Source organism: Ranitomeya variabilis, chromosome 4 (genome assembly GCF_051348905.1).
Source record: "Ranitomeya variabilis isolate aRanVar5 chromosome 4, aRanVar5.hap1, whole genome shotgun sequence".
In the NCBI taxonomy this organism is placed as follows: domain Eukaryota; kingdom Metazoa; phylum Chordata; class Amphibia; order Anura; family Dendrobatidae; genus Ranitomeya; species Ranitomeya variabilis.
In genome coordinates, this window is record NC_135235.1 from 412,414,610 (window position 1) to 412,426,454 (window position 11,845).

Genomic DNA, 11,845 nt, shown 5'->3' on the forward strand with positions numbered 1-11,845 from the left:
TAGATAAGTTCCTTGGGGCGTCTAGTTTCCAAAATGGGGTCACTTGTGGGGGAGCTCCAATGTTTAGGCACACGGGGGCTCTCCAAACGCGACATGGTGTCCGCTAAAGATTGGAGCCAATTTTTCATTGAAAAAGTCAAATGGCGCTCCTTCGCTTCCGAGCCCTGCCGTGCGCCCAAACAGTGGTTTACCCCTACATATGAGGTATCAACGTACTCAGGACAAATTGGACAACAACTTTTTTGGTCCAGTTTCTCCTTTTACCCTTGGGAAAATAAAAAAATTGTTGCTAAAAGATCATTTTTGTGACTAAAAAGTTAAATGTTCACTTTTTCCTTCCATGTTGCTTCTGCTGTTGTGAAACACCTGAAGGGTTAATAAACTTCTTGAATGTGGTTTTGAGCACCTTGAGGGGTGCAGTTTTTAGAATGGTGTCACTTTTGGGTATTTTCAGCCATATAGAACCCTCAAACTGACTTCAAATGTGAGGTGGTCCCTAAAAAAAATGGTTTTGTAAATTTTGTTGTAAAAATGAGAAATCACTGGTCAAATTTTAACCCTTATAACTTCCTAGCAAAAAAAAAATTTATTTCCAAAATTGTGCTGATGTAAAGTAGACATGTGGGAAATGTTATTTATTAACTATTTTGTGTCACATAACTCTCTGGTTTAACAGAATAAAAATTCAAAATGTGAAAATTGCGAAATTTTCAAAATTTTCGCCAAATTTCCGTTTTTTTCACAAATAAACTCAGAAATTATCGACCTAAATTTACCACTAACATGAAGCCCAATATGTCACGAAAAAACAATCTCAGAACCGCAAGGATCCGTTGAAGCGTTCCTGAGTTATTACCTCATAAAGGGACACTGGTCAGAATTGCAAAAAACGGCAAGGTCATTAAGGCCAAAATAGGCTGGGTCATGAAGGGGTTAAGGATTTGAAGAGTGTTTGTGTGAAAGAATGGGCCAAAATCACACCTGAGCAATGTATGCAACTAGTTTCTCCATAAAGGAGGCGTCTTGAAGCTGTCAACACCAACAAAGACTTGTGTATGAAGTATTAAATAAATTTCAGTAAGTATGTTCAATCATTTTTCCCTTTGTCATTTCTCATTATTACATATAACTTAATTTATGGACATCTATGGATTGATTTTTTTGCCTGTGTGGATTGGATGGGTTGTTACTGACATCTGGTGACAATTTCATGTCAAGAGTACTTATAGAAATATATTTACTTATAAAATTGTTGACGTGTTCAATAGTGATGAGCGAGTATACTCGTTGCTCAGGTGTTTTTTGGTTTTTTTTAAGTGCTCGGAGATTTAGTTTTCCTTGCTTCAGCTGCATGATTTACGGCTGCTGGACAACCTGAATACTTGTGGGAGTTGCCAGGTTGCTAGGGAATCCTCACATGTATTCAGGCTGTCTAGCAGCTGTAAATCATGCAGCTGCGTGGACAAAAACTAAATCTCCGAGCAGTCACAAATACTCGGAGACCACCCGAGCGTGCTCAGGAAAACCCGAGCAACGAGTACACTCGATCATCACTAGTGTTCAACACTTATGTCATCTCCCGGAATCGCTCACCCCATGTAGTCACTTCCCCATTATAATAGAAAAGTTACATCAAGTTATAGATTTCCCAAAATTCCTCACCTCTCCAGTTAGCAGGAAGATAATCTCCAGTGTAAGGTTTAATACTCCGTCAATAATCTCACTGCGATTCTTCGGTATCTCCGGAAGATCAGCCAATGAGGGGATCATAATTTTGTGGGAGGGAGATGTTAGCAATGAGGAATCTGGACTGTGGGGAAAAATTTTTTTTAAAAGGTTTTGACTAAATTTGGATGGTAAATTAAAATAATTGAAATATTTACAGAACATAAAATCAGAGCGCCGAGGTTTCTAAAAACTTTAGTTGTAATTATTTTGTCTTGAGGTATCATCTTAAATACTTATCTTGTACTAAGAGTAAGCACTGCCTGCTACATCTGGCAGAGAGGCACCGATGGTTTTCCTCCATACAGCTCCTAAAGAGAACCTGTCACCACGATTTTGTAATGTAAAGACATGGCTGCAATGACGCAGGAATATAGATTGCATTGATACCTTGGGTAAATAAATCCGTCTTGTTGTCCTTAATTAATCACCATTTGAAGACTTCTGCCTGCCTCCTCTGTTTGAGATCTCAGTGACCTGTCATTCACAGACCGGAGGTAGGCGGAGGGGCCGTGGAATCACAGACAGGGAGGAGCAGACCTAATTAGTAGAAAACTTCAAATGCTGATTACTGAAGAAAAACAGACCGGATTTCTTCACCAAATGTATCAATGTAATCGGTATTATTACAGCCATGTCTTTACATTACAAAATCATGGTGACAGGTTCTTTAATCCCCTGCTTCCTTCACGCTGTGTATAAACTTAGCTGCATGCAGCCACCACTAGAGGGAGCTCAGCCCATAGGAATTTGCACAGACACCACTGACCTCATTGGAAGTTGCAAAAATCTTTATGCACCGATTGCCCCATATTGGCAGCTGCAAAGTAGCACAGAGTCGGGCCCCATAGCAGTGACAAGGTCTTATTCTATAGTGAGTATGCCCCTGCAGCAGAGAGCAGATTTTCACCCTAAGGCCGGGACCACACATACGCGAGATACAGCCGAGTCTCGCAGGTAAAAACAGCTCTAGCGCCGGCACTCCGGAGCGGAGCGTGCGGCTCCATGTATTGCTGTGCGGCTGCACGCTCCGCTCCGGAGTGCTGGCGCCAGAGCTGGGTTTTCACCTGCGAGACTCGGCCGTATCTCGCGTATGTGTGATCCCGGCCTTACACAGTGGTCCCCAACCTTTCTTACCAAGGTTACATCCAGCAGAGCTACTCACAAAGGTCACCATCTGATGACCTGCTCTTCCTAGCTGTTTCCTAGACCTGGCACTAATGCACCAAGCTGGCAAACAGCAGGAAGCAGAAATTGTAGGAAACACAGGAGAAGGAGCGATTCCCAGTATTATTGCCCCATGTGCCCAGCACAACCAAGCCTTTGTATCTCCCCCTGCCCGGAGACCTACCCCACAACCTACAATTATTAATTTGACAAAGGGCGCGGAACGGTCTTTTTAATGGAATTTATTGTTATTCATATTTTATTTTTAGTGGGTCCCAGTAGAGAGGAATTCTTATGGGAGAAGTACTAAAAGCATATATCACATGCCAAATGTTATTATTCAGACAAATTCTCGTCCACATCTGCAAAGTGGCACTGGGGTGTGTGGGGCCCGCAGGGAGGAGTGACTGCAGGGGCCCATCCTACAGGTATGTGCAAATATCTGTTAAATCCCCATTAGAGCGGAGTGTTGACTGTAAAACAAAGGCAGCCCCTGCAGAGGTACTGTGCGCTCACCATGACTGGGATGTACAATTATGGCGAGTTGTATTAAAGGGGTCCTTCAGTGAAAATACGCCATCGCCTTATCCTATGGCAACTTTCTAGCAAAGAATGTGCATGAGCAGCACTTCAACGGAGAATGATAAGACTGGATCAAGCTGATGTTTTCCATTAACTACCTCCCCATAATAAATAAATAAATTTAAAAAAACACAAACACATAAAGTGGGGGGTTATTTTAAAGGCTAATTCCCAACATTTAAAGGTATATAAAGTACCATGCAGATGGGTGGGGCTCAGACTGCTGGGACCATCACTGATTTGGAGAATGGAGTGTTTCAGACCCAACCTTGCTTTCGGGATTGGTGGGATTCCCAGCGGATGGACCACCCCTACTGTTCCACAAAGGGTCTCTGCCACATAAACCCTGCCACTCTGAAAACCTTTAAAATCAGATTGAAAGTTGCTGCCACTTCCATTGGGGCCGTTACATGAGACAACACAGTGCACGTGCCGCAACATCAGCCATAGTGCGCACACATAGAAGTATACATATATATGGCGATACTGAGGGTGTAAAACCGAACACTGACGGCAGCGGTATAACAGCACATATAGAATAGTGACAGCAATGGTGACTATGGAGAGAACAGTGGTGGCCATATATATACCTAGCATCAATGCGTAGAGCGGCACAGGACCCATAACATGCAGCCATAGCCCCCAGTATGGCTGACCCCACCATCCTGACAAGTGACACCTGTGTATGGACAGCATGCCATGTAGGTGTGGTAATCAGTGTTATACACACAGTGACAGCTGCTACTCACTGACCTGACATTTATTCCTTCACTATGTGCTGCCCTCACTACGCCCCGGAAGTGCTCGTCCCTCCTCAGGACCATTTCCGGTCAGCACCTGTGATTTGCGGTGAGGGGATCATTACCTGGTGACCGCTGATCAGAGAATCCCGAAAATGCCCGAATCAAAGATGGCCGACGGCTTCACTCCGGTAGCTTATAACTGCGGCCATTTTGTTGTGGCCTTTTTTTAAACATCTATGCATTGTCTCTACCGTGTGCGCAGGAATAGTGAGGACGCAGAGTGGATGCGCAGCAGGCGGGGCAGTAACGTGTGTGCGCACCTGCTTCACCTTGCTGGCTGTGCACAGACGATGTACAGCACAATGCGCATGGGCAGCGGGGCACATCCACTTCATATTTTTTTTTAGGGGAGTTCAGCTGTGGGGTGATACTTAGTAGATACAGCTAAGGTGTTATTATTAGGTAGGTGAGGTGATATATAGAATGTACATTTATAATATATATATATGTGTATATATACATGCACACATATTATGAATATATATATATATATATATATATATATACACACACTATAAAAAATGTATATGTGTGTGTATATATGTATATATATATTTTTATTATGAACCTGTTCATATACGACTGCTCACACCTCCCATCTCGCTGCTTTGTGGTGCCCCCTTTACCTGTCCTGCATTTTTTAACCTGTGATATATGTGAATTAATAAATATTTCATATAATTTCTTAAAGGGAACCTGTCACCTGAATTTGGCGGACCGGTTTGGGGTCATATGGGCGGGGTTTTCGGGTGTTTGATTCACCCTTTCCTTACCCGCTGGCTGCATGCTGGCCGCAATAATGGATTGAAGTTCATTCTCTGTCCTCCGGAGTACACGCCAGCGTAAGGCAAGATTGTGACGCTAGTGTGAAAGTAGCCTAACCTGGTATGAGCAGCCTTGGGCATCAGGTAACAACCAGACACCAATAAAGCTAGTCTCTGATAGTTTAACCCCTCAGATGAAACTGTCAATACTGGTCACTGTATTAAAGGTGTTTGGTAGAGGGAGAGGGCTGTCTCAACCTATTAAGCCCCCAAAATCTGATGGTGTACTATGGAAGTCAACGGCCTACTATGGTTCTTATGGTGGACAGTATGGAGATGTGGGAGCAAGTGGTGGACAGGATGTAGAGGGGCAGCATTTGGGGGACAGTATGGGGAGGGCAAAGCATGTGGGTGACAGTATGGAAAGGGGCAGCTTGTGGGGGACAGTATGAAGAGGGGGCTGCATATGGGGACAGTATGAAGAGGAGCAACATGGGAGGATACTGAACATGGGGACAGTGTGGAGATAGGTTTACCATGAGGGTAAGCAGTGCAGAGGGGACAGCGTGAAGGTGTGGAGGCCATTATTTGTAAGGATAACAGTTATAGCTAATAAGTGTTGTGGTTATAGTTCATAAAAAGGGAAAGTGTGGCGAGGCAGTCAAACTTCTTAACGAAGGACAGTGTGGAGAACATAGTTGGAAAGAGAGGGGACAGTATGGAAGGTATAGTTCATAATCGCGTTCAGTGTAGTCATTATAGTTCAGAAGGGCGGCTGTAGAGGCCATGTAACATAAAGGCTGTGTGCACACGATGCGGATTTGCTGTGGATCCGCAGCGGATTTTTCCGCGCAGAAACGCAGCAGATCCGCACTGTGATGCACAGTACAATGTTAATCAATGGGGTAAAAAAATAGCTGTGCAGATGGTGTGGAAAAATCAGTGCGGAATTGCTGCGGATTTCAAAGAAGTGCATGTCACTTCTTTGATGCGGATCTGCAGCATTTCTGCACCCTTCCATGTTAAAAATCCGCAGTGGCAAAAACCGCAGAAAATCCTCACAAAATCTGCATCAATTCCGCATAAAAACGCACAAAATCCGCATAAAAACAGCGGCTGCAGATTCTGACAGGAGATGCGGATTTTGTGCAGAAAATTCTGCACCTCTTTTCTTACGTGTGCACATAACCAAAGGGTTGTCTGGTGTCAAACTATAAGGCCGGCGTCACACTCGGCGTAAGACAATACGGTCCGTTTTTTACGGCCGTAATACGGAGAAATGTTCCCAAAATAGTGATCCGTAGGCAGGGTGTGTCAGCGTATTTTGCACATGGCATCCTCCGTATGTAATCCGTATGGCATCCGTACTGCGAGATTTTCTCGCAGGCTTGCAAAACCGACATCTAATGGATTTATGTGCTCAAATGTTCGGGAAAACATATATACAGTATATATATATATATATGTCATTGAGACACATATATATATATAGTCTGTATTTATATTTACTACAGCGCGATATCTGTGAAAAGCCGGTAATTCAATTGCCGGCTTTTCATTTCTCCTTCCCAAACCCGACAGGATATGAGACATGGTTTACATACAGTAAACCATCTCATATCCCCTTTTTGTTTTTGCATATTTCACACTACTAATGTTAGTAGTGTGTATGTGCAAAATTTCAGCGCTGTAGCTGCTAAAATAAAGGGTTAAATGGCGGAAAAAATTAGCGTGGGCTCCCGCGCAATTTTCTCCGCCAGAGTGGTAAAGCCAGTGACTGACGGCAGATATTAATAGCCTAGAGAGGGTCCATGGTTATTGGCCCCCCCTGGCTACAAACATCTGCCCCCAGCCACCCCAGAAAAGGCACATCTGGAAGATGCGCCTATTCTGGCACTTGGCCACTCTCTTCCCACTCCCGTGTAGCGGTGGGATATGGGGTAATGAAGGGTTAATGCCACCTTGCTATCGTAAGGTGACATTAAGCCAGATTAATAATGGAGAGGCGTCAATTATGACACCTATCCATTATTAATCCAATTGTTTGAAAGGGTTAAAAAACACACACACACATGATTTAAAAGTATTTTAATGAAATAAACACAGCGGTTGTTTTAATATTTTATTGCTCTCTCAATCCATTTGCAGACCCTCGCTTGGCAAAACAATAAACCCACAATATACATACCTTCTGCTGACCCGTCACGTCCCACGAGGTAATCCATCTGAAGGGGTTAAAATAATTTACAAGCAGGAGCCCTGCAAATGCAGCTGTGCTCGTGCTTGTAATTCCCCGGCGAATGAAGGAAATGTAGGTCATTGACCTACATTTCCTTCAGTCGCGGTGATGCGCCCCCTGGTGGATGTCCTCATATGACCTGGAGCGTGGAAAAAAATTCCCAGGCTGCAGTTCATGAGAACATCCAGCAGGGGCGCATCACCGCGACTGAAGGAAATGTAGGTCAATGACCTACATTTCCTTCATTCGCCGGGGAATTACAAGCACGAGCACAGCTGCATTTGCAGGGCTCCTGCTTGTAAATTATTTTAACCCCTTCAGATGGATTACCTCGTGGGACGTGACGGGTCAGCAGAAGGTATGTATATTGTGGGTTTATTGTTTTGCCAAGCGAGGGTCTGCAAATGGATTGAGAGAGCAATAAAATATTAAAACAACGGCTGTGTTTATTTCATTAAAATAATTTTAAATCATGTGTGTGTGTGTGTGTGTTTTTTAACCCTTTCAAACAATTGGATTAATAATGGATAGGTGTCATAATTGACGCCTCTCCATTATTAATCTGGCTTAATGTCACCTTACAATAGCAAGGTGGCATTAACCCTTCATTACCCCATATCCCACCGCTACACGGGAGTGGGAAGAGAGTGGCCAAGTGCCAGAATAGGCGCATCTTCCAGATGTGCCTTTTCTGGGGTGGCTGGGGGCAGATGTTTGTAGCCAGGGGGGGCCAATAACCATGGACCCTCTCTAGGCTATTAATATCTGCCGTCAGTCACTGGCTTTACCACTCTGGCGGAGAAAATTGCGCGGGAGCCCACGCTAATTTTTTCCGCCATTTAACCCTTTATTTTAGCAGCTACAGCGCTGAAATTTTGCACATACACACTACTAACATTAGTAGTGTGGAATATGCAAAAAAAAAAGGGGATATGAGATGGTTTACTGTATGTAAACCATGTCTCATATCCTGTCGGGTTTAGGCAGGAGAAATGAAAAGCCGGCAATTGAATTACCGACTTTTCACTAACACCGCTGCGTATTTCTCGCAAGTCACACTGCTAGTCCGTGTGGAATCCGTATTTTTCTCGCCCCCATAGACTTTCATTGGCGATTTTTTTGCGCAATACGCTGACAAACGCAGCATGCTGCGATTTTGTACGGCCGTAGAACGCCGTATATTACGGATCCGTAATATACGGCTGATAGGACGAGACCCATTGAGAAGCATTGTGCCGTATGTTATGCAAGTTTTACGCACGTAGTTTCTGCGCTCTTACGTCCGTAAAACTCGCATGTGTGACGGCGGCCTAAGTCTGCAGTCACTCTATGTGCCTGCAGACTTGTGAATCCTGCACTCTGTGAGGATTCTCTGGGGGTGGCAGTCATGTGGCTGCAAGTATGTGGTATGCATACTCCCCGCCACTTTCGAGCTTGACATTGCATTGAGTGAGGATGCCCCCATCTAGTCGGAATGTGGTTGTGAGTATGCATGGCGCATTCTTGCGGTCATATGACCACCGGCACCAGAGAATTGTCACAGTGCGCGTAATGTGAGGATTCGCAAGTCATAGAGTGACAGCACACATAGTGACAATGCCCACCCTGTATTTTGTGTAGGGAGCACAGTGAGGGGAAATTATTCAGGGACATTATAATGTTATTTTTTAATATTTTTAAGGGCACCATGTAGGGATGTGGTGCAGAGAAGATGGAAGTCTACCTAGTTGAGCTGTGGATATGAAAGTCATCATGGTGTCTGGACCAGATGAAGAAGAAAGCGATGAGAAGGACTCCAATCAGAGATGACATCTATAAGGTATCTGAATGTAATGTTTATTGGTGATACTGACTACATCTGATCAGCATTCGAGTTCCTGTACGGGCCACAGTCTGATGATGACTGGTAACAACTTTCAGTATCTCATCATCATTGTTAAAGGGAACCTGTCACCAGGTTTGGCCGCTATAAGATGAGGCCACCGCCTTTCAGGGCTTATCTGCAGCATTCTGTAATGCTGTAGATAAGCCCCAGTCCGACCTGAAAGATAGGAAAAATACGTTTTATTATACTCACCTGGGAGGTGGTGCGGTCCGATGGGTGTCGCAGGTCTGGGTCCCACATCACGCTGCGGCGCAGGCGTACTTATCTGCCCTGTTGAGGGCAGAGCAAAGTACTGCAGTGCGCAGATGCTGGGCATCTCTGACCTTTCCTAGCGCCTGCGCACTGTAGTACTTTGGTCTGCCCTCAACAGGGCAGATAAGTACGCCTGCGCAGGATCGTGATGCCGGGGAGCGATGAAGCAACTGGTGGGCGGCATCGCAAGTAGATGGGAGGCGCCGAACCCGGAACTGCGACACCCATCGGACTGGCCCACTTCCCTGGTGAGTATAATAAAACTTACTTATTTGACCGCAACGTCACAAAGGTCCTTCGCGGCGTGCAATGCATCCCTGGGAACCGAAGCCGCTGCATGCATCGCGGAGAGCCGGGAGAACTCCGGGGGCCTTTGGAAGGTAAGTATATCCATATTTTTATTCTTTTTTTTTTTACACGAATATGGATCCCAGGGCCTGAAGGAGAGTCTCCTCTCCTCCAGACCCTGGGAACCGTCCAGGACCGCTCCCTGCACACACTGTATAAGACGACACTCGGTGTATAAGATGACCCCCGAAAAGTTGGGGGTCGTCTTATACGCCCAGTCGTCTTATAGGCCGAAAAAATACGGTAACCTAATCCTAACACACCCCTAATCCAAACCCTAACCCCAACCCTAACTTATCCCCAACCCTAACTTATTCCCAACCCTAACTTATCCCCAACCCTAACCCCAACTTTAGCCCCAACCCTAACCCTAATGGGAAAATTGAAATAAATAATTTTTTTTTATTTTATTATTTTTCCCTAAGGGGGTGATAAAGGGGGGGTTTGATTTACTATTTTATGTTTGGCAGCTGTCACACACTTAGGCTTCTTTTACACTTGCCGTGTATTTGCGGCCCGTTTTTGCGGCCCCAATACACAATGCACACCATATGGCCGTGAGGGCCATATTTACGGACGTAAAAAAATATCGAGCCTGCTCGATTTTTTTTCATGGCTTATGGACACGGCCCCCATTTGTTTTTGCGGTGCACCGTGAATCCCGTTTTTGCGGAATGCCGGTGTTTTTTTTCAAATTTTTTTCCCTAGTATTCGAAACCAGAAAAACAACGATCCTCAAGATTTTTGTGGCCGTTTTTGCAGGAGACCGTGACCGCAAAAAAGGCCGGCAAAAACAGGCAGCAAAAATCACGGCAAGTGTAAAAGAAGCCTTAAAGACGCTTTTTATAGCAAAAAATAGTTTTTGCATCACCACATTTTGAGAGCTATAATTTTTCCATATTTTGGCCCACAGAGTCATGTGTGGTCTTGTTTTTCGTGGGTAGAGTTGACGTTTTTATTGGTACCATTTTCGGGAACATGACATTTTTGATCGCTTTTTATTCCGATTTTTTTAATAGAAAAAATAATTGTATTTGCATCGCTTTATTCTGACAGCTATAACTTTTTTATTTTTTCGCTGATGATGCTGTATGGTGGCTCGTTTTTTTGTGGGACAAGATGATGTTTTCAGCGGTACCATATTTATTTATATCTGTTTTGATCACATGTTACTCCACTTTTTGTTCAGCGGTGTGATGATAAAGCATTGTTTTTTGCCTTGTTCTTTTTATGGGGTTCACTAAAGGGGTTGACTAGTGGGACAGTTTTATAGGTCTGGTCGTTACGGATGCAGCGTTACCCAATATGTGTACTTTTATTGTTTGAATTTTTTTTTCATTTAAATATTTATTTAGTGATCAAATAAATATTTTGTTTAATATTATTTTAATATTTTTACAGTTAATTAAAAAAATTTTTTTTATTTCATTAGAAGTTTTACACTTTATCCCACTAAGGGACATTCATTTTGTGCAGGCTGATCACTTCTATGTCATGCAGATCTGCATGCTATAGAAGCTGTCAGTGCTGCAGCTTCTATTACACTGACCTGAGAGATTCCTGGTCATCACTGCGCATGGCAGGAAGTCTCTCAGGTCTGGAGACCCGGATGTCATCTTGACGACATCAAGTCTCCATGGCAGCAGTCGGGACCCCCCCCCCCCCCCGCCCCTCTGTCAGCTCCAGAACACTGCAATCATGTTTGATCGCAGTGTTTCGGGGGTTAAAGTGCCGGGAGTGGTCCGTGACCATTCCTGGCACCTAGTGCCGGGTGTCAGCTGTGAGAATCAGCTGACAGCTGACCACGATCAGCCGCGCTCCCCACGTGAGCGCGGCTAAATGCACATGACGTACTATCCTGTCCATGGGCATACGGGCCCAGGGCACATGGACGTGATAGTACGTCGGATGGCATAAAGGGAACCTGTCAGCAGGATTGTGCACAGTAACCTACAGACAGTGTCAGGTCGGCGCCGTTATACTGATTAAAATGATACCTTGGTTGATTAAATCTGTCTTGTGTTTGTTGTTTAATCTTTATTTTCAGTTTTGATTTAATGATGGTGAGCGATAGCTGCTA

The 11,845-nt window shown here is 44.4% G+C and overlaps 1 protein-coding gene across 3 annotated transcripts in view; it reads right to left on the reverse strand.

Annotated features, from left to right (window-relative positions):
- LOC143765007 (uncharacterized) overlaps positions 1-4,492 on the reverse strand; it is a 31,649-nt gene extending 27,157 nt beyond the window's left edge. Inside the window, exons 1-2 of one of the 3 annotated variants that reach the window (XM_077251211.1) lie at positions 4,340-4,492; positions 1,663-1,810 (exon numbers count right to left, since the gene is read on the reverse strand). In XM_077251211.1, the coding sequence (XP_077107326.1) occupies positions 1,663-1,770 (108 nt within the window). In that variant the 5' untranslated portion in view covers positions 1,771-1,810; positions 4,340-4,492. Of the gene's footprint in view, positions 1-1,662; positions 1,811-4,064; positions 4,187-4,227 lie in introns of those variants that run through there. The other 2 variants (XM_077251210.1, XM_077251209.1) reach the window with 2 other exon arrangements.
- Between the last annotated feature and the right edge of the window lie 7,353 nt (positions 4,493-11,845).